Source organism: Oncorhynchus mykiss, chromosome 18 (genome assembly GCF_013265735.2).
Source record: "Oncorhynchus mykiss isolate Arlee chromosome 18, USDA_OmykA_1.1, whole genome shotgun sequence".
In the NCBI taxonomy this organism is placed as follows: domain Eukaryota; kingdom Metazoa; phylum Chordata; class Actinopteri; order Salmoniformes; family Salmonidae; genus Oncorhynchus; species Oncorhynchus mykiss.
This window is the reverse complement of record NC_048582.1, coordinates 33,185,325-33,210,514: the sequence shown is the minus strand read 5'-3', so window position 1 is coordinate 33,210,514 and position 25,190 is coordinate 33,185,325. Positions and strand designations below refer to the sequence as shown.

Sequence of the window (25,190 nt, the reverse complement as noted above, 5' to 3'; positions counted from 1 at the left end):
TTAAGTGGGAGAACTTGCACAATTGGTGGCTGACTAAATACATTTTTAGCCCACTGTGTGTGTGTGTGTGTGTGTGTGTGTGTGTGTCCCACAACTGTTGCGAGGGAGTAAAAGACGTTATGGACAATATAGGATGAGTCACAATAATTGTTTGATATTATAATAATAATTGTTTGCCATAATGTTCAGATAATGTTGTAAATGACTAGAGCAGTACTTATGAACAACCAACCTCTGTCTGGTGCAAGTAGATGTAATGGTTTGGCTGGGAATGAGGATGATGGTTGGGATGGGGGTTGTTTCTCTCCGTCTCCTTATGTCTTCTCTTCTGGTGTTCTTATTTATGTCCTAACAGTCACCCTGCCCTGTACGTCAGACAGGGGGTGGTGTGGAGTGGGACCGCCAGGCCGCAAGTACAAACCAGTTTCTTTCCACTGCCTTGCTCACAACGCGTTGTCTTGTGGGGGACCTGCTGTGCCCCGGTGCCACCTTCACTAGATTAGGACTGTGGCACACTGGCATTGGAGTGTTTGGGGGGGGGGGGGGGGGGCAACATCCATTCCACACTGTCCTGAGCCAACCCTTGCAACAGCCACTGCATGGGCAGGGTCACATTGTTGCACGGCGCCCGACAAACGCCAAGCACGAGGTCTGACCACAAATTAGCTGACTGGCACCGTCCCTGCGGGTCACCCCCTTAGAAATCTCTTTGGCGTTGTGGGTACTGTATGCCTGGAGCTTTTTAAAGGTCTTTGTGAAACTTACGGAAACCCTGTACGTTCTATTGGGTGGCCTACTGAGTGATGTCGTGGAGGATCTGGCTGCTCGTTGCTTTCTTGGTTCTCATGCTCCCACTACTACACAGCTTGCTGACGGTCCATTTCAAATGCTTAACGTGGAGCGTTTCCTTTTTGGAGATCAAAATCCATGAAGGAATGAATTGCCTCGCCAAGAGTTTTATTTGATCCCCATCGTGAAATAACTAGCAAATGTGCCATGTCTCCAAATGGTACTAGGGGCAAATCAAGTGGCATTTCACATAAATGAATGAGAGGGCTGAGTGTGTTTTGACATCTTTCTTATATGGGAGGAGGGAGAATGTGTCAGTTACTTGAACTCTGTGAAGCGTTCAATCTGAGGTGCATTTAACTCTAATGAACTTATCCTCTGCAGCAGAGGTAACTCTGGGTCTTCTTTTCCTGTGGCAGGTCCTCATTAGAGCCAGTAAAGCGGCACAAATGAGGCGCATTGAGGTCCCAGCCCTGAAATGGAAGACAAAGCCATTTTGAAAAGCATACTGTAGTGCATGAATTTTTCTGTACAACACTCCTGGCCTGCAGCGTAACCCTGTTCACACCCACGTCTGTTTTCATTGACACACTCTCTCTTTTAGGTGCTTCTTCTGCTTTTGGTGGTGCATCATCTTCATTGTGTGACCATCACTAAGCTCCCAGCTGTTCAGTGACAGCCACTGGATATCATCCAGATTTGAATAGGGAGGACACAATGATTAATTCCTGGCACGAGAAAATGTATTTTCTTTCCCCAAAAGAATGGACAACTGCAGTGATAATTCCCCCCCCCCCCCCCCCTAAAATCTCTCTCTCACTCTCATGGTCTACCTGAACAACATTTGAATAACTGTTCATAGAATAACAGCCCGAATTGCATCACATATAACAAATGTTTTATGCTCTTACAAAGGATATTTAATTAGTTCCTTCACTTCTTATCTTTGTTCCTTGAACACATGTACATTTATTTTAACTACAGACTAAATAGGTAGAGAAAATGCAACACAAGCAGGGACCTCAGCAATGCAAAATATGCTGGTCCTCCGCAGTGCTGCCACTTGTTATACAGTACTCTCTTATGTGCATGCATTTTTAAATGGAGGATACCATTCGCTACAGTAGGGGTTTGCTGCCCAGAGTACTGAGGGCTCTGCCTGCCAGATCAACAGAAGCCTGCATGGAGGGCAGTGTCAAAGCATTCTGACACCCTGGGCACCTCGCCAGTCGACTCGGCTCAACTGGACCATCAATAATGGACACGAGAGAGTAGAGAGACGAAGGTGCATTAGAGTTAACCCAATCTCAACTGGGGGAGGAATGGAATTTGGAAACGGTCCTCAGCAGCGCTCTACTTACAGGGTCTTGATTGCGTGGACATTAAGGTAGGCCGCAGCCTGCGTTTCAGCTCATCCTACGAGACAAGTAGCTGAACTTGCGTGGGTGTACACTAATTATAGACCGGAGTCATGTGACTTGACCAATCACGTGTCAAGGCGGGCACTGCAGAGCTTAGCATCTCAAACAGACACTATTTGTATGGTCTTTCATTTGGTCGGGTTATTTGTGCTCATCAAAATGGTTAAACAACTGAAACGGTCCCATGCCGCTGGTAGATCATGTTAGATTTGGCCATACGCATACAGGTGGGCAGTGAATGACATGCAGGGGGAAGGGGAACAAATGAAATACACAGGTTACAATTACCTCCCTCTCCATTTCTAGTCCTTGATATCTGGGAAGTCGTGACTTGTATTTTAACAAGAAAAATAAATCACCTCATCATAGGCACAAACACAACACAAAGACATCTTGCTCACAGTTGACAGTTTCCATAACTTGCTCATATCCTAAATGTATTCACACAGTATGTAGGTCTAGTTCTTATCAAATACATTTACAAATGACCAGTCATTTTCTGACCAATGTCTGTCAGAATGCATTGTTCCATTTGGATTCTTTCTATCATTTTGGAAACGGCTCACTCTCGTCCCCGAGTGGAAGAATGTGATTGTTCTATTCTCGCATTCCTTCCCATATTCTATTACCTCAATTGCAGCAGTCCTGTAAATTGTCTGTTAGATTTCAACTAGACTGGTTATGGAAGTACACAGAACACCTTGTCAAAGGAAAGTCATGGCCTTCAGTTTAATAGTGTTACAAAAGAACACGTTCTCACAGAGTAGTAGCAACAAAAGAATTAGACTGGTGACCCTTCAGGACAATGATTCCTCACCAGTCCTGCAGTCTCTTTCGGAACATTTTGGTTTCTCATTTCGAGCTCCGAACACACACCCCTTTTTGACTCCTAGATTCTGCAAGTCGGAGCCGCAAGTCCACCGTTCGTATACTCACACAAACACTCAGGTTACATTTCCTGTTGTCTTGTCTTTGAGTGGCAGATCGGTTCAGCTAGATCACCCTCATATACCTATTCCCATATCTATCTCCGTTGTTTTTTTTGGTTTCAAAATGTAATAAAAAGCTTATCTGATTTTCCAAAGAAAATAGAGAATGATGAGGATAGTTCACTGCTATATACACCTTTTTCTATTCATATACTGTCTATACACAGCATTATATACTGTATAAGTACATCAATATACACTGAGTGTACAACACATTAGGAACACCTTCTTAATATTGAGTTGTAACCCCTTTTGCCCTCAGAACAGCCTCAATTTGTCGGGGCATGGACCCTACCAGGTGTTGAAAGCGTTCCACAGGGATGCTGGCCCATGTAGACTCCAATGCTTCCCACAGTTGTGTCAAGTTGGCTGGATGTCCTTTGGGTGGTGGACCATTCTTGATACACATGGTAAACTGTTGAGTGTGAAACCCAGCAGCATTGATAGTTCTTGACACACTCAAACCGGTGCGCCTGGCACCTACTACCATACCCTGTTCAAAGGCACTTAAACCTGTTGTCTTGCCCATTCACCCTCTGAATGGCACATATACACAATCCAGGTCTTAACTGTCTCAAGGCTTAAAAATCCTTTAACCTGTCTCCTCACCTTCATCTACACTGACTGAAGTGGATTTAACAAGTGACATCAATAAGGGATCATAGACTGACCAGGTAAATCCTAATGTTTTGTACACTAAGTGTAAGTCAGTCAATACCAGGTGTCCTTAATGTTTTTTACACTCGGTGTAAGTCAATCAATACGGATCAATGAAGCTTGAGATCTGGCCAAAGGCTCATAGATCCCAGCTGTCAGTGTACCCCCCCTGAACGTGGTCTGAAATCAGTTGGTTCTGACCCTCTCTAATGCACCCTTTGCAGATGGTGTTCCTGTGTGGACTGTACCAAATTCGCCCTCGGGGGAGCAACTGAAGAACGGTGGCCCGACCGCTCTACGCTCTGCAGAGCCCTCCCCAGCCCTCAGGAAAAGAAGCCCCCATGGTGCTGAGGTAAGGGGAGATTTTTACACACACACACACACACATATACACACACACACACACCTCTTACCTTAATTACTCACCATATGCAGTATACTCTCACACATTGAGCCTCTGGGGTGTCTGTACGCGTGTGTGTTTCATCCCCGGTTAAAAGGGGCCAGGTTCTTCAGAAGCATCTCGAAAGTGGTGGTTTATTGTAACTTGACAGAGGAGACGACATGACTGCTTCCAAAGATCTCTCCATCTGCGCCCGCTCTAAGGGTAGCAGAGGTATTACCCAGGCCATCAACTGATAAGGGCCTATCAATTAAGACATTTTGAACCAATCATAACCATGCATACCTTGATCATGCACAGAACAAGTGCATGCACATTCTAACGAATGCCCTGTGAGCATAACACTTGCTGTATATTGTCATACACAACATTTGTTTTTCATGTGGTGCTTTCACGCTTGAGAGAGAAATTCAGCGTATCCAAGTCATGTCCTGTGTCAGAGCAAGGAGAGGAAATACAGTCTAATAAGATACAATTCTATTCATCACATGCGCCGAATACAACCGTGAAATGCTTACTTTTACAAAGCCCCTAATTAACCGACAATGCAGTTTTAAGAAAATAAGAGTTAAAGAAATATTGATGAAATAAACTAAAGTGAAACAATTAAAGCGTAACAAGGAAGTAACAATAATGAGGCTATGCACAGGGGTTACAGGTTAGTGGAGGTAATATATACAGTACCAGTCAGTGTTTCTATACGCCTCCTCATTTCAGAATAGTAGACTATTAAAGTGTTATATTTTATATTTGAGATTCTTCAAAGTAGCCAGCCTTTGCCTTGATGACAGCTTTGCACACTCTTGTGTGTTATTAGTTTAAGCAGACTGTGTTTGTCTATTGTTGTGACTCGTGATGATGCGATTGCGTTTTTCCTCTGTTGTGAAATCCCATTGCAGTGACTGTGTTGCTCAGAGGGTCGTAGGTACTCAACGCACTTCTAAAATGTTAATAGTGATGCTAGTGCCCGGTTAGTGTGTGTGTGTGTGTGGGGGCGGGGGGCTTCCCATGAATATCTAATAGAACAGGGGCGTTACAATGTCACAGAAATCGCTCTGTCATTTGAATCACATTGAACTTTGATTCTGACATGATTATTATTCAATCATCCCAGTTGAACGATATTTTACATTCCGAATGAGACCAAGATTAATGAGGAGATTGTCCCCTCTAACACATCGGCTGTCATGCTAAGGCATAATAACCCTGTCGAATGTTACAATTAGAACATTACTTTGTCATAAATGCTTGTCATTACAGATTCATTCTAGCCTCGTAATTACCAGACTGATTATCGCTGCGCTATTATATCCGTGCAGCGTTTTCATGTCAACTCACGGGATCGGGCGGCTCACGAGGATAGATTAATTCAACACCCATGTCAGTACACAGATCTCAATCAGAATACACAATGAGGTTGAGGTTGGGGGGGGGGGGGGGGGGGGGGGGGGGTTGTTTAAGTGGCTTTTTGATCTTGATGCGTGCTGAGAATAATTGCAATCCAGACAAATACCATCATGAGGTATACAACATGTATTATAAACCCAACTTGTAATTTAGAAGGATTGAAACGTAATGTAACAGGCTTTGTATGGTAAAGTAGTAATTAGTAATAGACCGAGGACTGTAAATCGCTTAATGTGTGTCTGTGGTGACATTTACTACTCTATGGATTCCCTGTACATTTTCATCGTAATAGGTCAAACATTGATAATAAGACTAAGTCCAGTGATCCATGCTTGAGGCAGTTATATTGTTAAAAAATAAAAAAATAAAAAAATGTACTAGGCCTACAATTGAACTACGTCGATCATTTCCACACAGTCTCATTTTGCAGAGGGTGTTAGATAAATCAATGTGGAAGTTTGACATGGTCAGGTGACTTGGTGTGTCGACAGGATAAATCAATGGTTACGTGTGGTGGTGCTGGTGCCAGCCTCATCTGGGCTCTCTCCCATTTGGCTAGGGGCTTCCCTATGATCAAATCCCCCATGACTGTGATGTATCGAGAATTTCCAGTGAGTGCTTGGAATTGGTGTTTGTTCGATGGCAGTTACTCAATACAAGTGTTTTTTGGTCGGGGGGGGGGGGGGTCGTCATCTTCAAAATTTTCTGTGGACTATTGCAAAAAATGACAAAGTAGTCACAGAACTTTGCTTATGTGGCAGAGTTAGAGAAGAGGTAGAGAGTCTGGTTAGAGGGTTTTTCTATTACATGCTGAAAAGTTATTTTGGAACTCTGCTTTGTTGAGTGCCATATACAGTAAATATTTCATGTCATTTCAATGGTCAAGATTTTCTGTGCTGTGTATCTGGACTAGATTGCATCTCCGGTCTGTCTATAGGTCACAGCAAAAGAGTCTTCCAAAAACAATCACAACTTGAATCTTTCTGATAGTTCACCCAGACTGTTTGTCGAGACTAGCGGCTAGCTACTTCTCCAACCCCCCTTTGTTCTGATGTGTGAAACCAACATTTCATTAACGGTGCTAGAACTGGAGGGGCCTGTCGAGGAAGAGAGCAGAGAGGAGATGGAGCTAATTGCCAAGGCTCATTAGTCCAGCTTGAAACATAGTTTTATCTTCTAATGATAGCCGACACCCTCATATATTCTCGATTTCATTATTCTCGCTCCAATCAGGGAAGACAGAGCGTCTGCCATCTTCTGCTTCTGCCTTAGTAAGGAGAGAAGTCAAGAAGGAGTTAGAGATATGAGTTAAGGATTCATCTCAAGTGGATGATTTTTTAAAAACTTTTTTGGGGCCATTGAACTATAGTGATTTTCAGGAGTTGAGATGATAGAGGTGGCTAATGGATGTGGTGGATAGAGTGATTGACAGGGGGTACATGTGCTCGTCAGAACTGCAGGGATGAACTTGGTAGAGTTTAGAGGAGCTGGTGTCAAGCCTGCCCCCTGGTGGCTTTGAAATACACTGCTCAAAAAAATAAAGGGAACACTAAAATAACACATCCTAGATCTGAATGAATGAAATATTCTTATTAAATACTTTTTTCTTTACATAGTTGAATGTCAATGGAAATCAAATTGATCAACCCATGGTGGTCTGGATTTGGAGTCACACTCAAAATTGTGGAAAACCACACTACAGGCTGATCCAACTTTGATGTAATGTCCTTAAAACAAGTAAAAATGAGGCTCAGTAGTGTGTGTGTGGCCTCCACGTAACTGTATGACCTCCCTACAACGCTTGGGCATGCTCCTGATGAGGTGGCGGATGGTCTCCTGAGGGATCTCCTCCCAGACCTGGACTAAAGCATCCGCCAACTCCTGGACAGTCTGAGGTGTAACGGATGGTTTGAGCGAGGCATGATGTCCCAGATGTGCTCAATTTGATTCAGGTCTGGGGAACGGGCAGGCCAGTCCATAGCATCAATGCCTTCCTCTTGCAGGAACTGCTGACACACTCCAGCCACATGAGGTCTAGCATTGTCTTGCATTAGGAGGAACCCAGGGCCAACCGCACCAGCATATGGTCTCACAAGGGGTCTGAGGATCTCATCTCGGTACCTAATGGCAGTCAGGCTACCTCTGGCGAGCACATGGAGGGCTGTGCGGCTCCCCAAAGAAATGCCAGCCCACACCATGACTGACCCACCGCCAAACCGGTCATGCTGGAGGATGTTGCAGGCAGCAGAAGGTTCTCTACGGCATCTCCAGACTCTGTCACGTCTGTCACGTGCTCAGTGTGAACCTGCTTTCATCTGTGAAGAGCACAGGGCGCCAGTGGCGAATTTGCCAATCTTGGTGTTCTCTGGCAAATGCCAAATGTCCTGCACGGTGCTGGGCTGTAAGCACAACCCCCACCTGTGGACGTCGGGCCCTCATTACCACCCTCATGGAGTCTGTTTCTGACCGTTTGAGTAGACACATGCACATTTGTGGCCTGCTGGAGGTCATTTTGCAGGGCTCTGACAGTGCTCCTCCTGCTCCGCCTTGCATAAAGGCGGAGGTAGAGGTCCTGCTGCTGGGTTGTTGCCCTCCACGTCTCCTGATGTACTGGTTTGTGTCCTGGTAGCGCCTCCATGCTCTGGACACTACGCTGACAGACACAGCAAACCTTCTTGCCACATCTCGCATTGATGTGCCATCCTGGATGAGCTGCACTACCTGAGCCACTTGTGTGGGTTGTAGACTCCGTCTCATGCTACCACTAGAGGGAAAGCACCGCCAGCATTCAAAAGTGACCAAAACATCAGCCAGGAAGTATAGGAACTGAGAAGTGGTCTGTGGTCACCACCTGCAGAACCACTCCTTTATTGGGAGCGTCTTGCTAATTGCCTATAATTTCCACCTGTTGTCTATTCCATTTGCACAACAGCATGTGAAATGTATTGTCAATCATTGTTGCTTCCTAAATGGACAGTTTGATTTCATAGAAGTGTGATTGACTTGGAGTTACATTGTGTTGTTTAAGTGTTCCCTTTATTTTTTTGAGCAGTGTATATTGTAGCCACAGCATCATACTACTTTGCTGAGGTTCTTTTTACTCTTTGGCAGCCATTCTCATTATGGGCTATAGGCTATACTATGGCCTACTGTAGGACATATAAGTGTCTGTGTCACAGAATATGTGGTTTGATGGCTCTTAAATGCAAGGTGATTCATGCAGTATTACTATATAGTCCGTTCACACCTCGACTCGTCTGTGACATTGCCTTTGTAACCCCATACACAAGCCAAGGTGAAGTGTGTAGCTCTTGGAGTTTCCATACACTCTTGACTCTATGCTTATTCTCTGTTTTTTAAAGCAGCATCAGTGTCATTAGACTTGTTCTTCTGATTCAGGAAGAACAGAAGCAGTAAAAACATTATGTTTAAAATGGTGTTTAACATCAGGAGAAAGCACTTCATCTTGGCAGGGAGTAAGAGTGTGGCGAGGAAAAATGTGATTTAAAGTGCTTGTGTTAGCAGAAATCAGGTGGTTTTATGCATTTCCAATACCCCATGCAACATTTTGGCAGGTATAATACAATAGTCCCAGCATCACTATTCTGTATGCAGAGTAGATTGCTAGTAGAGGAATAATGACAGCTATTTCATTCAATTCCTCATACCAGAGAGGCAAGGAAATGGATCTGTACTTTCTGTAACTTTGAAACTTGGATAATGGCTGAACAACACATGTATTTGCTGTAACTTTGAAACTTGGATAATGGCTGAACAACATGTATTTTCTGTCCCAAATGACCTGGACAGGGCTTTGTAATCAAAACAAAGGATCACAGAGTATTCAGAATACAATATTTTAGTGATGTTTACTTTGTTTAAAGGGGAAGTTCACCCCAAAACACTCCTGGGCCCGTCTTAACACTTGTCCGGCCATTTGTTAGTACCCCAGACAGTTTGTAGGTGTTTTGCTTGAGTATTTAGATGTTGAAGTCGGAAGTTTACATACACCTTAGCCAAATACATTTAAACTCAGTTTTTCACAATTCCGGACATTTAATCCTAGTAACAATTCCCTGTCTTAGGTCAGTTAGGATCACCACTTCATTTTAAGAATGTGAAATGTCAGAATAATAGTAGAGATAATAATTTATTTCAGTTTGTATTTCTTATATCAAATTCCCAGTGGGTCAGAAGTTTACTCATCTAGAATTTTGATTGCATTGCCTTTAAATTGTTTAACTGGGTAAAACATTTTGGGTAGCCTTCCACAAGATTCCCACCACAATAGGTTGGGTGAATTTTGGCCCATTCCTCCTGACAGAGCTGGTGTAACTGAGTCAGGTTTGTAGGCCTCCTTGCTTGCACACACTTTTTCAGTTCTGCCCACACATTTTCTATAGGACTGAGGTCAGGGCTTTGTGATGGCCACTCCAATACCTTGACTTTGTTGTCCTTAAGCCATTTTTCCACAACTTTGGAAATATGCCTGGGGTCATTTTCCATTTGGAAGACCCATTTGTGACCAAGCTATAACTTCCTGACTGATGTCTTGAGAGGTTGCTTCAACATATCCACGTAATTTTCCTCCCTCATGAAGCCGTCTATTTTGTGAAGAGCACCAGTCCCTCCTGCAGCAAAGCACCCCCACATCATGATGCTGCCACCCCCACGCTTCACGGTTGGGATGGGTTTCTTCAGCTTGCAAGCCTCTCCCTTGCCAAACAGTTCTATTTTTGTTTCATCAGACCAGAGGACATTTCTCCAAATGTACGATCTTTGTCCCCATGTGCAGTTGCAAACCGTAGTCTGGCTTTTTTATGGTGGTTTTGGAGCAGTGGCTTCTTCCTTGCTGAGCGAACTTTCAGGTTATGTCGATATAGGACTTGTTTTACTGTGGATATAGACACTTTTGTACCTGTTTCCTACAGCATCTTCACAAGGTCCTTTGCTGTTGTTCTGGGATTGATTTGCACTTTTTCTCTAGGAGACAGAATGCTTCTCCTTCCTGAGCGGTATTTTATTTTAATTTCACCTTTATTTAACCAGGTAGGCAAGTTGAGAACAAGTTCTCATTTACATTTGTAAATGACGGCTGTGTGGTCCCACGGTGTTTATACTTGTGTACTATTGTTCGTACAGATGAACGTGGTACCTTGCTCCCAAGGAAGAACCAGACTTGTGGAGGTCTGCAATTCTTTTTTAGGTCTTGGCTGGTTTCTTTTGATTTTCCCATGATGTCAAGCAAAGAGGCACTGAGTGTGAAGGTAAGCCTTGAAATACATCCACAGGTACACCTCCAATTGACTCAAATTATGTCAATTAGCCTATCAGAAGCTTCTAAAGCCATGACATAATTTTCCAAGCTGTTTAAAGGCAAAGTCAACTTAGTGTATGTAAACTTCTGACCCACTGGAATTGTGATACAGTGAATTATAAGTGAAATAATCTGTCTGTAAACAATTGTTGTAAAAATGACTTGTGTCATCATGCACAAAGTACATGTTCTAACTGACTTGCAAAAACTATAGTTTGTTAACAAGACAAATGTGGAGTGGTTGAAAAACTAGTTTTAATGACTCCAACCGAAGTGTATGAGCACTAAGTAGGTCTTTGTTTAAAAAAAAAAATTGTTATGTTAAAAAACACATTTTTCAATTCAATGCCGAGACACTTTGATGTTAATGTAACGATAAATACACATAATTTTTAATGCATTTTAGGTAATTTCTGAAATGTAGCATTTTGATATAAAAATACAGAAGTCGAAATAGTCAAGCAATGGACCTAAAAACTGTCTGAGGTACTGACAAATAAGGCAAGTGCTATGAAGGGAACAGAAGTGTTTTGGGGAGGATCTTCCCATTTATTGACTTTCAACCCACAGGGTATAAGATTTTTTTTTTAAATGTAACTGAGGCATACATTAGCTTTTTGCACTAGCATTGACAGTCCAATTCACCAAGCCACACTTCCTTCACACATTGCACTTGGACCTATACTCTACACCCTTTCAATACATTCAGTGGTCATTCCTCTCTCCAGTAGAGGGTAGCAGAAGATAGTGATGTGAATGAATGGATACTGCCATGTGTGATGTCAGACACTACATGACCAATAGTATGTGGACACCTGCTTGTCGAACATCTCATTTCAAACTCATCGGTATTATTAGGGAGTTGATCCCCCCCCCCCCCCCCCCCAGCTTCCACTCTTCTGGGAAGGCTTTCCACTAGATGTTGGAACATTGCTGTGGGAACTTGCTTTCATTCAGCCAGGAGCATTACAGGTCAGGCACTGATGTTGGGCGTTTAGGCCTGGCTCGCAGTCGGCGTTCCAATTCTTCCCAAAGGTGTTTGATAGGGTTGAGGTCCGGGATCTGTGCAGACCAGTCAAGTTCTTCCACGCCAATCTCGACAAACCATATCTGTATGAACCTCGCTTTGTGAAAAACAGCCCCGGACTATGCATTCGGGCAGGTAGCGTTCTCCTGGCATCCGCCAAACCTAGAATCGTCCGTCAGACTGCCAGATGGTGAACAGTGATTCTTCACTCCAGACATCGCATACCACTGCTCCAATGGCGGCGAGCTGTACGCCACTCCAGCCGAAACTTGGCATTGCGTATGATGAGCTTAGGCTTAGTGCGTAGCTGCTCGGCCATGGAAACCCATTTCGTGAAGCTCCCGACGAACAGTTCTTGTGCTGACGTTGCTTCCAGAGGCAGTTTTGGAACTCGGTAATGAGTGTGGCAACCGAGGACAGATGCTACGCGCTTCAGCACTCGGCAGGTCCCATTCTGTGAGCTTGTATGGCCTACCACTTCGCGGCTGAGTCGTCGTTGCTCCTAGACATTTCCACTTCACTATAATAACACTTACAGTTGACCGGAGCAGCTCTAGCAGGGCAGGAATTTGACGAACTGACTTGTTGGAAAGGTGGCATCCTATGACGGTGCCACGTTGAAAGTCACTTTTGTATATGTAGTGTATCTCAAACAACATTCACTGTGTAGTTGTCATGGTCATATACACAGAGGGTACAAAACATTAGGCACAACCTGCCTAATATTGAATTGCACCTCTTTTTGCCCTCAGAGTATGGACTTTACAAGGTGTCGAAAGCTAATTCACTTAGTCAGTCTGTCATGGAAGGAGCAGGTGTTCCTAATGTTTTGTGTACACAGTAAATACCATCATTAAGGGAGTGGAAAAAAACTGTCAGTTTTCATTTATGAGAGAAATAAAATGAAAGTATCCTCCCCCGTAAGCAAGATCCCTGTCAGAAAACAACCCTTCACAGGCTCTTCACCAGCCTCTTCCCTCAAACGTCATTCAGACAGGTTGGCGGGTAGAGGGAGCCACCTGTGACTTAGCCTGAGTAATTTATCTACACTCCTTACTAAACTTTCTCAATGCTTCTTGTCACTGAGACCTAATATAATATCATACTGAACAAAACTATGAACGCAAGATGCCGCAATTTCAAAGATTTTACCGAGTTCCGGTTCATAGAAGGAAATCAGATCCTAATCTATGGATTCCACATGACTGGGCAGGGGCGCAGCCATGGGTGGGCCCTCGTCACCCACTGGGGAGCCAGGCCCAGCCAATCAGAATGAGTTTTTCCCCACAAAAGGGCTTTATTACAGATAGAAATAATCCTCAGCCCCTCTGTCACAAGGTGCATGGTCCCTTTCCACCTCCTCAGAGCAGGTGAAGAAGCCGGATGTGGAGGGGCTGGCGAGATTGTGAGGCCATATGGATGTAATGCCAAATTCTATAAAAACGACAGAGGCAGCTTATGGTCGAGAAATGAACATTCAATTCTCTGGTAACAGCACCGTTGGACATTCCTGCAGTCGTCATGCCCATTGCACGCTCCCTCAAAACTTTAGACTTATGTGGCATTGTGTGACAAAACTGCACCTTTTTTGTGGCCTTTTATTGTCCCCAGATCAAGGTGCTCCTGTGTAATGATCATGCTGCGTAATCAGCTTCTTGATATGCCACACCTGTTAGGTGGTTGGATTAACTTGGCAAAGGAGAAATGCTCACTAACAGGGATGTAAACACATTGGTGTGTCTGGAACATTTCTGGGATCTTTTTTTTTTTTCAGCTCATGAAAATGGGACCAAAACTTTACATGTTTCGTTTCATATTTTTGTTCAGCATATAAACACTTCCTCAAAGTTGTCTCATTTCAGTCTTACTTCAAAGCTCTGACAACATGTCCCTCTCTGTGTTTGGAAGGCTCATTACTTTGGCTGAGACGGCTCAGAGACTTCAGAGGTCTCAAAACCCACTTTGTCTGAGTCTCAATTTCGAGTTTTCTCTCTGTTTTGTCTGTCTTCTGAGAGAAAGTCATTAGAGATTTGGTTCTGTATTTTGTTTTGACAGCCCTGTGTTTTCAAAGGGGTTGAGGGGGAGATGTTTCTATGCTAATCCTCTCACTACGGGATTGAGTTGTTGTTCAAATATGGGGGGGCTTATAGTTGTCCTGTTTTACACATACATGTACAAGTGTGTGGTGTGAAATGCCATCGTTATACTTTAATTCATCTCGCTTGTGTGGCTTTACTCAGGTTTTTACGTCAGAGAAACTAAGGCTTTGGAAATATCAAAATGTGAAACTAACCTTCACATAAATGTTGGCTTGTCTGAGACAGAACATAGAGCTGTGAGCGAAATGGAAATAATTGACTCATTGCCAGTTCAGCTGCCTTGATGTCCAGGGTCCTTAAACTCTGTCACCGTACTCGTCATGATGAGCTGTTTGATTCGAATGGGAACCACACATAGCAGCACATTTTTTTTTAATTTACATTTTTTTAAATATTTTTTTTAAATTTACATTGTTTTAAATATTTTTTTTTTTTACTGTATGATACATAATGAGGAAATCTAGTCTAAAACCATTATCTCAAAGTATCGGCCACATTAATTAGAATCGTGACACTGGGAGAAACTAATGATGCAATAAAGAAAAAGGATTCAGTCCAGTGTAATATCTTTGATCTCTCTCTGTGTCTCTGTGTGTGTCTCTCTCGTATGTATGTGTATGTGTGTGTGTGTGTGTGTGTGTGTGTACTGTGCATGTGTGCATGAGCAACGCTCACCTCCTTAAATGCCTCGCTGATGAAACTCCCCATGATTATTTATAAATGAAGGAGCCAGTCTCTGCTCCCAGCTTTACTTGCCTCATTTCCGCAGGAACATATATTTAGGTCTGATACTAGCAAGCTCAATTGACATGGGCATTGATCCAGTCAATGCATCCGTGATCCTTGTAGATCTCAGTCTAGTCTTGGCATTGGATCTGTAGATTTTAGATGCACGTATGGTCTAAGTTTCAAATACGTTCATTTGTCCAAGTAGCATGTCCCTGTGCATATGTTATTGGCTGTTCTGTATGCATGTTGACCCTCGGTCTGTTTTGGTTGGGCAGCAGCCTGTGCTGTTTGAGGTTGCAGCGGAGATCCGTGGTCTTGACATGGCTGCTGCCTGTGGAGGTTAGCAGGCATTGCTAGTAGGGAGAGGGATGAGACGGGTAGCAGCAGCTTGGAAAGAAAGCTCTTGGGACGAAGAAGAGTAGCAAGGGTGTTGGTATTCCGAGATGTTGCATTTGGCCTGACACACTGACCAACAAGGCAGCTTAAAAATGGTCAAAACCATATGTTTTTTCTTTACGTTTCAACCTTCGTGCAGGGTTGGGAGGCAGACGGGGAGCAAGGGTGTGAGTATGGCAGATGTGTGGGGGGGTACTGTAATTTTGGGGAGAAGATGGGAGAGATGTGCGCTCATTCACGCTCTGTCTGGATGCTTTTCTCCAGTTATTTTACAGTTTGTTTTTGCGTCAACCTCGAGGGCTCATCTGTGCTTTTCTTTGTCTTGGATTTTGTTTTTGTTGTTGTTGTTGTTGTTGTTGTTGTTGCAATTCCTTCCTGGTACCTTGGGGAGAAGTGTATCTGCTATAATGCTATCAGTTTTTTTTTAAAGAAATGAAACAAGTAGAACATATGTCCTGACATGACCTCTTCATTGGAGCACGTCTATGGCTCCTGACATAAAGATGGCTTTATTGGACAGTTTGACAGTATAGACAGCCACAATAGGTAAACAATATGGGGTCTAATAGTCATCACTTGTTTGAGCCCATCCAAGTAATTGTCTCATTGTTTTACCTACATTATGCTCAGGAGTGACAGTTTCTGGGCCCATATTTATAAAGCATCTCAGAGCAGAAGTGCTGATCTAGGATCGGCTTTGCCCTTTTAAAACAAAACGTATAAGATTACATGGACAAGGGGGTACTGATTCTACATCAGCACTAATACTCTGAGACGCTTTATAAATATGGTCAATGAGCAGCTCATATCTGATCCAGGATCCGTTTCTATGGATATTTCTCAGGGTTGGAGAGGCAGACAGCTCTTTTCCCTCTGTGCTGATCAACATGCCACGCTGTGAATTCACCCTGCTTCTGTTTTATCTGTCGGTATCCAAACAGATTGTACGTTTCTGCTGTATGAACTAGTGTTTTCAGTATCTGTCATGTGCTCTGAGGCTGATCCATTCTCTGTTTGGAATTAGTTGAAACTGGAGCAGCTGTTTAAGTGAGCAATTCCCGAGACAACAAAAGAACTCGCTCAGGACTAATGGAGAAGTTTTTTTTTTTCCGGCTGACTGAACATTTCATTTTCATTTTATTTACCACAACAAAGTTGACATCTCACTGTGTTTCCAAGGATCTAATTCTTCAGCATGTGAAACCAAGGGGAACAGAGCAGGGAAAAAAAGCACGTGGGCTAGTTATGTGCTGAAAAGGTGAAACAAGGACACTTCCATTATATCAAAAGGTCAGTATAGAAGTGTGATGTTGGCCCTCTTCACCTGCAATGGGCGAGGGACGGGACCAGCGATCTGGGGATGTCATGGCATTTGGTGGAGGATGAGAAGGACGGAGGTGGGTGTTGAATAGACCTAAAAGGTTAGTCTGCTCAAGTCAAGGGAAAAAAAAGATTTGGCCTTTTTGAAGTGAGAGCATGAGCAAACTTTCCCCCCTATCCCAGCTCTCCGCCCACACACTCCCCCGATGCCTGGAGAGAGGGAAAGGGAGAAAGGGAAAAGGAGATGGTGTGGATCAAACACACCATCATGTATCATGTGAAAGCCAGGAGAGGGGGAGAAGGAGTAGGGGAGAGGTAGGGAGGAGAGCGAGAGAGAGCACTTTACTTGAACTCCTCTCTCTCTTAGTCACGCACTAGACTGGGGTCTTACCAACACCACAGCGCATGTCTCATCTTCAGCAGGGCAACTCTGCCTCTATGCACAACATTCTCTCAGCACAACAAGTCGTCAGGAAAGGAAGCTGAAGGAGCTTTAACTGAATATCGTTCCAAAGGTATAATTGTGGGGGGGTTTCTATTTGTAGTACTCTGCAACGGTGACGCGGTGGGTAGAAACTCTGCTTCAGGACTTTGTGGACACCTGGTGGGTTAGATCTGTGTGTCTCTAATCGGTGTCTCTTTCACACATACACAAAGCCTACTGGAGATGAGCTCCAGCTGCACTGAGAGCAAGCCTGTATCTTCTCAACCATGCAACGTAAGTGAGGGTGTTTAAAGGTTGTGTGTGTGTGTGTAATATGCCTGAGAGTGTTAGGTCATGTGTGCATTTACCAAGTAATGGTTCATTCTGTTTGTATAAGGCATTGCGGTCTGTCATTTCCTGCTACTAACAACCGTATTCTGTTCTACATTCAGTGCCATTTTTGGTGACATTAGGTGGCAGTCTGTCACGTGTCAGATGCACACTGTACATGGTTAGAGAAAGAAATAAAAAGAGGGAGAAGGAGGAGAAGACAGTGTTTGTTGCCCACTGGAGCACTTTCCTGCATTATACAATGGGCTCTTTTTTTCTTCCCTGAGTTATTGCAGGAGATCTTCTTTTTAACCTTTTAACGGACCACACAACCCTGTCCACGTTCACTGCAACATCTCAACTATATCAAAGCCTTGTCGAGGCATTGTGAGTCCGGGCAGCGCTGAAGGGCACTAAGCTGTTGGAAGGAATCAGGCAGTGCACTCTCAGGGAAATTCTCCGAGGCATACCTCGACCCCCTTGCGTGTCGCTGAACCATCATTACAAGGAAGGAAACCGTAAACCGGTGCATGGAACAATGGAATTGGTTGCGTTCCCTGCCTGGTATTTACATATTCCTATTTAATGGGTCCTTCTGTCCTATGGCTCTGCTCTTATGGGTCCGTATCTACTCTCTGAATAATGAATGGGACTTTATGTAGTGCTTGGATTAGCAATGAAAATAAGACAATGCAAAAGCAAAAATGGAGTCCTCTTCTAATTGTGGATGTGTCCAATGTTGTCACAATAAAGAGGGGATCGGTATGAGAAAATGGACACTGATTATCTGGGTTCTCCAGACAATGTCAGGGATAACACCCTTCAGTGATAGATGTTATGACATCCATGTATATGTACAATCGTTTTTGAATATTTTGTTTATCCAGGAAGTCCCATTGAGGTCAGAAGTAGGACTGTTAGGGTGACTGTATTACCGCCACACCTGCGGTCACCAGTCATGAAGGCAGTCTGACTCCACATGACCTTTAAGTCGCTGTAATTAGGCTTCTCCAAGCTCTAATGCTGCTGCTGGTCAGCCTGCCTAACTTGCTAACTGCCTGATATTCAGCACTATATTGTCCCTCTAATCAGTCTGACATCGATGCAAAAGTATTTGAAAATCTAAATAAACACTTCATGAGAGCCCATGAGCTCATGTTGCGTAACATTTCTATAGGCAATGCAATTGCGTGAGAAAACAGAGTGATGGCCTCTACTAAAAAGAGGACTACATCAGCTTTCTATAGACTAGGCCTACTATATTTATTTCTCAACTTTCCTAATATTAAGCACATTGTTTATCTTTACAACAGGAGTATAGCCTACCTGGCTGGCATGAAGATAAACCACGGTGAAAAGCGTTCTCCATTCACTATTTAAGTCCATAGATGACATGTATTATTTCCCGCTGTCCCTGTTTCGATACAGGTGCATGATAATGGTCCATTCTAAATCATAACTAATTTCATTCATATATTATATAGTATATGTTTTATTTTTTTTCACCTTTATTTAACCAGGTAGGCTAGTTGAGAACAAGTTCTCATTTACAACTGCGACCTGGCCAAGATGATAAAGCAAAGTGACAAAAACAACAGCACAGAGTTACACATGGGATAAACAAACATACAGTCAATAACACAATAGAAAAGTCTATATACAGTGTGTGCAAATGAGGTAGGAAAAGTGAGGTAAGGCAATAAATAGGCCATGGTGGCAAAGTAATTACAATATAGCAATTAAACCCTGGAATGGTAGAATGTGCAGAAGATGAATGTGCAAGTAGAGATACTGGAGTGCTAAGGAGCAAGATAAATAAATAAATACAGTATGGGGATGAGGTAGCTTGGATGGGCTATTTACAGATGGGATATGTACAGGTTCAGTGATGTGTGAGCTGCTCTGACAGCTGTTGCTTAAAGCTAGTGAGGGAGATATGAGTCTCCAGCTTTAGTGATCCTTGTAGTTCGCTCTCGTCATTGGCAGTAGAGAACCGGAAGGAGAGGCGGCCGAAGGAAGAACTGGCCTTGGGGGTGACCAGTGAGATATACCTGCTGGAGTGTGTCGCCATGGTGACCAGTGAGCTGAGACAAGGCGGGACTCCACACAGCAGAGACCCTTAGATGACCTGGGGCCAGTGGGCCTGGCGAATGTAAAGACACCACTAAATTAAGAATAGTCTGATGTGTGACAATATTAGTTATCATTTGTGAATGATGCCCAGCTTGTGCAGTAAGCAAAAAAGTTTTTTTTGCGACATTTTCAAATCCTAGTCGCACACCTCATGTAGCCTAGCCCAGCCCATAGACCTACAGTTGAAGTGGGAAGGTTACATACACCTTAGCCAAATGCATTTAATCTCAGTTTTTCACAATTCCTGACATTTAATCCTAGTACAAATTCCCTGTCTTAGGTCAGTTAGGATCACCACTTTATTTTAAGAATGTGAAATGTCAGAATAATAGTAGAGATAATGATTTATTTCAGTTTTATTTCTTTCATCACATTCCCAGTGGGTCAGAAGTTTACATACTCAATTAGTATTTGGTAGAATTGCCTTTTAATTTAAATTTTGCCTTTAAATGTTTAACTTGGGTCAAATGTTTTGGGTAGCCTTCCACAAGCTTCCCACAATAAGTTGGGTGAATTTTGGCCCATTCCTCCTGACAGAGCTGGTGTAAACTGAGTCAGGTTTGTAGGCCACAACTTTGGAAGTATACTTGGTGTCATTGTCCATTTGGAAGACCCATTTGTGACCAAGCTTTAACTTCCTGACTGATGTCTTGAGATGTTGCTTCAATATATCCACATAATTTTCCACCCTCATGATGCCATCTATTTTGTGAAGTGCACCAGTCCCTCCTGCAGCAAACCACCCCCACAACATGATGCTGCCACCCCTGTGCTTCACAGTTAGGATGGTGTTCTTCGGCTTGCAAGCCTCCCCTTTTCTCCTCCAAACCTAACGATGGTCATTATAGCCAAACAGTTCTAATTTGTTTCATCAGACCAAGGATATTTCTCCAAAAGTACCATCTTTGTCCCCATGTGCAGTTGCAAACTGTAGTCTGGCTAATGGTGGTTTTGGAGCAGTGGCTTCTTCCTGGCTGAGTTATGTCAATATAGGACTTGTTTTACTGTGGATTTAGATACTTTTGTACCTGTTTCCTCCATCATCTTCACAAGGTCCTTTGCTGTTGTTCTGGGATTGATTTACACTTTTCGCACCAAAGTACGTTCATCGAAAGGAGACAGAATGCATCTCCTTCCTGAGCGGTGTGACGGCTGCGTGGTCCCATGGTGCTTATACACTGCTCAAAAAAATAAAGGGAACACTAAAATAACACATCCTAGATCTGAATGAATGAAATATTCTTATTAAATACTTTTTTCTTTACATAGTTGAATGTGCTGACAACAAAATCACACAAAAATTATCAATGGAAATCAAATTTATCAACCCATGGAGGTCTGGATTTGGAGTCACACTCAAAATTAAAGTGGAAAACCATACTACAGGCTGATCCAACTTTGATGTAATGTCCTTAAAACAAATCAAAATGAGGCTCAGTAGTGTGTGGCCGCCACGTGCCTGTACGACCTCCCTACAACGCCTGGGCATGCTCCTGATGAGGTGGCGGATGGTCTCGCATTAGGAGGAACCCAGGGCCAACTGCACCAGCATATGGTCTCACAAGGGGTCTGAGGATCTCATCTCGGTACCTAATGGCAGTCAGGCTACCTCTGGCGAGCACATGGAGGGCTGTGCGGCCCCCCAAAGAAATGCCACCCCACTCCATGACTGACCCACCGCCAAACCGGTCATGCTGGAGGATATTGCAGGCAGCAGAACGTTCTCCACGGCGTCTCCAGACTCTGTCACGTCTATCACGTGCTCAGTGTGAACCTGCTTTCATCTGTGAAGAGCACAGGGCGCCAGTGGCGAATTTGCCAATCTTGGTGTTCTCTGGCAAATGCCAAACGTCCTGCACGGTGTTGGGCTGTAAGCACAACCCCCACCTGTGGACGTCGGGCCCTCATACCACCCTCATGGAGTCTGTTTCTGACCGTTTGAGTAGACACATGCACATTTGTGGCCTGCTGGAGGTCATTTTGCAGGGCTCTGACAGTGCTCCTCCTTGCACAAAGGCGGAGGTAGCGGTCCCGCTGCTGGGTTGTTGCCCTCCTACGGCCTCCTCCACATCTCCTGATGTACTGGCCTGTCTCCTGGTAGCACCTCCATGCTCTGGACACTACGCTGACAGACACAGCAAACCTTCTTGCCACAGCTCGCATTGATGTGCCATCCTGGATGAGCTGCACTACCTGAGCCACTTGTGTGGGTTGTAGACTCCGTCTCCTGCTACCACTAGAGTGAAAGCACCGCCAGCATTCAAAAGTGACCAAAACATCAGCCAGGGAGCATAGGAATCTGGATGAGCTGCACTACCTGAGCCACTTGTGTGGGTTGTAGACTCCGTCTCCTGCTACCACTAGAGTGAAAGCACCGCCAGCATTCAAAAGTGACCAAAACATCAGCCAGGGAGCATAGGAACTGAGAAGTGGTCTGTGGTCCCCACCTGCAGAACCACTCCTTTATTGGGGGTGTCTTGCTAAATGCCTATAATTTCCACCTGTTGTCTATTCCATTTGCACAACAGCATGTGAAATTTATTGTCAATCAGTGTTGCTTCCTAAGTGGACAGTTTGATTTCACAGAAGTGTGATTGACTTGGAGTTACATTGTGTTGTTTACGTGTTCCCTTTATTTTTTGAGCTGTGTGTGTGTGTGTGTGTGTGTGTGTGTGTGTGTGTGTGTGTGTATATACATATATATATCCTTTATTCTTTTCTCGAGCGCACAGACGGGATGTCAACAGTTTAGTGAAATGTGTTTCGTTGCGGAAACATGTTACTCTCAATGTTCTCGAACAGATTTCACTCGGTTTCCCAAATAAAGCACTGGGTAGCGGCAGGAATAGGGTTGGAGAGCCCATGGCATACAGCGTTTGGGTGGAATATCACCTGTTGGGCAGCGAGAGCATACTCCTCAAACAGTGGTTGATGATTGGAGTGAAATAAGTGTTCTTGCATTTATTTCTCAGCTGCTGGTATTAAACACAGCTCCGTTATAAGACCGAAGTAGCCTACAAAACCGACCAGCGGGAAAGCTTGCACCCTCCATTCCCTATTCAAGTGCATACACATGACATTACTTTTTCCCCCTGAAACAAATTGTACATATTAGTAAAGACCAGATTAAATTGAGAATAGTCTGATGGGTGAAAATCACTTGATGAGAGAACGACTGAGGCAAGGAAACGAGCCCAAGCTTTTATTTAGCTTCTTTATCAAATCATCACTAGCCTATTGTCGCACCATGCAGCCCATATCCTTTTTTAAGTTCTAAGACATTCTAAGGTTTGTATCATTCACAACTAAAGTTGCCAAATAACTCTAAATATAGCATATATAGGACCTGTTTCAAGCATGGGCGAAGCCAGATTTTTTTGTTGTGGGGATAAGCCTAGAAAAATTTGGATAGGCATTTTTTTCTACTTGTTTCTTACATTTATTTTGCGATGTGCACCGTATATTATTTCGTAATACAATCGTTTTATACTAGTGCATAGTACTTGGCGCAACCTCGTTACACATACAAATAATTACCTATCCCAGCATATTCAAATAAGACAGTAACTTTAGACCAGGCGCACTTTAATCTCGATGGGCAAACAAGCCTGCATTTGATGTTACCATTTATACCACGGCAAGCAGTAGTACTATAAAAAGGTACCTTACCTTTAGTAGACGTATCATAAGGCGTGACCTACATCACAAGGCGCAGACGGCGAGGCTTTGAGTTGAATATGGTGATGATTTCATCGTAATCCAATGTATCTGTCAGTTGACGCTCAAAGACCGCAAACTGAAGTGGTTCAGCCGGGCGCTTGTCACTGATGTGCGAAGACGATGTTTCATCCTAGTTGTTGTTGTTGAGAAAAGTCTCTCCACACTGCGTGATGTCACTGGAAGTGTAACAACGATCCTGAACAGAGAGTTTATATTAGAGAACATATCATCAGGGCAGCTGTCAAGTGCACTCATTATGGAGGGAAAGTCTAGCTTTCCCCATGTTCATTTCCCGACTGAACTGCTGAATAATAACAGTGAATTCAGCATCCTCAATTCATATTGTATTACTGTCTCAAAAAAAAGTGTCCCAACACTTTTGCCGCGGTGCACAGAACCTACCTACCAAATTCAAACGGTGGGAGTTGCAATGCACATATACCGCTTGCTTAAATGTTTGCTTTAGTAGGACATGTACCCTTCTGTTCCCTGACATGACTGAAGCTCGAAACGAAAACCCACACGCAGAGTGGGATCCAACTCCAGGGGTTGCAACACCAAGTCTTTTCTGAGAAATTCCTTGTGCAGACTAATCAGCGGTTTCCACGAACCCAACAGCCCTTTCTTGCATCATTCCAGCATGAATGTTTCGGATGCACACAGCATTAAGTTCTCGTTTAGATTTGATCTTTATATTCATCTGCTAGTATGTCAAAATACGTGGAAGGCGCAGAATGAACGTCCATCTTTTATCCCGCACTGTAACAATGATGCTGCCTGCACACTCCAGCAACTTGTTCTGATTTTCAGGGCTCATAAGCTGGCATTGCGAGGTAGTTCATTAAGCCTGTTTTGTATTTCTGAGTCATACTTTGAGATGAAATTGAAGATTTCTAATAAGTTACCTTTGTTGTTTGCCTCTCCGGGTTCTCTATGCCCTCTGAGTTGAATATCCTGCTTTGCACATGTTAGAACAATATCTATGACCACTTTAACATGTGCACGCACGGGTTCTTTCAATAAAATCCATGTTTGCATAACCATGTACTTGGTTCAACAGAGTCCCACGACTTCTAGGCCCATGGGTCACCTTGCAGGATTCAAATTTTGCAAGGACACTAACTAGCATGTAATTTGCTATTCTCGTGTTTGCAGCAAGCATTTCTTGCGAGTTTCCAGTTATTAAATCCATCTCGTACAAATCTGAATTTGACATTTGCTCCAGGAAAGTGCCTACAAAACTTACAATAAATTGCATATTCTGCTTTACTATACTCAATCCACACAAACTGGTCATACGACCTTGAAGAGAAGCAGCATGATTTATCATACTTGAAGGGAACGTTGCTAGCTTTGGTTGACAGGCTGGTTCATCAACGGCAGACAAATCTGTCGGTGGACCTACTGCAGGTTTACCCCCGCCCGCAACATAAAGAACGAGAGGAGACAGTGTGGTAGGCAAGCATGTGTGGCTCAACGTGGCATTGGCAGTTGTGGTGGCGATTGCGGTTGTTTCTATCCTGGCGCCACCTGTTAATGTCTCATTCTGAAAGCTATCGGTAGATTGATCCAAATTATTTTCTGGCACACACTCTTTTTCCTCCAGATGTTTGTTTTTTTAAAACCTAGCGATCAACATTTGGTTTGCCATTGCTAGAACTACTAAATGACCTTAGCTGGTGAGTCAATTCCAGTAAGCTAGCGTGGTAGAACTTTCTAGCTTATGCGCTACAAAGTTTATCCACATGACGTTGTTCAGGGAAACCACCGAATGATTAAAATCAACAATAAGGGGTCTCCCGGGTGGCGCAGTGGTTAAGGGCGCTGTACTGCAGCGCCAGCTGTGCCATCAGAGTCCCTGGGTTCGCGCCCAGGCTCTGTTGTAACCGGCCACGACCGGGAGTTCCGTGGGGCGACGCACAATTGGCCTAGCGTCGTCCGGGTTAGGGAGGGATTGGTCGGTAGGGATGCGCACCAGCGACTCCTGTGGCGGGCCGGGCACAGTGCGCGCTAACCAAGGTTGCCAGGT

At 43.8% G+C, this 25,190-nt stretch overlaps 1 protein-coding gene across 2 annotated transcripts in view; it reads left to right on the top strand.

The window, feature by feature from the left end:
- Window positions 1-25,190, top strand: part of LOC110496796 (oxysterol-binding protein-related protein 10) — a 136,906-nt gene that overhangs the window by 98,817 nt on the left and 12,899 nt on the right. For both annotated transcript variants that reach the window (XR_005037434.1, XM_036952521.1), the window contains exon 7: window positions 4,081-4,208. Coding sequence is in view for 1 of the 2 variants with exons in the window: in XM_036952521.1 (XP_036808416.1) it covers window positions 4,081-4,208 (128 nt within the window). In the remaining variant the exon portion in view is untranslated. The remainder of the gene's footprint in view (window positions 1-4,080; window positions 4,209-25,190) is intronic.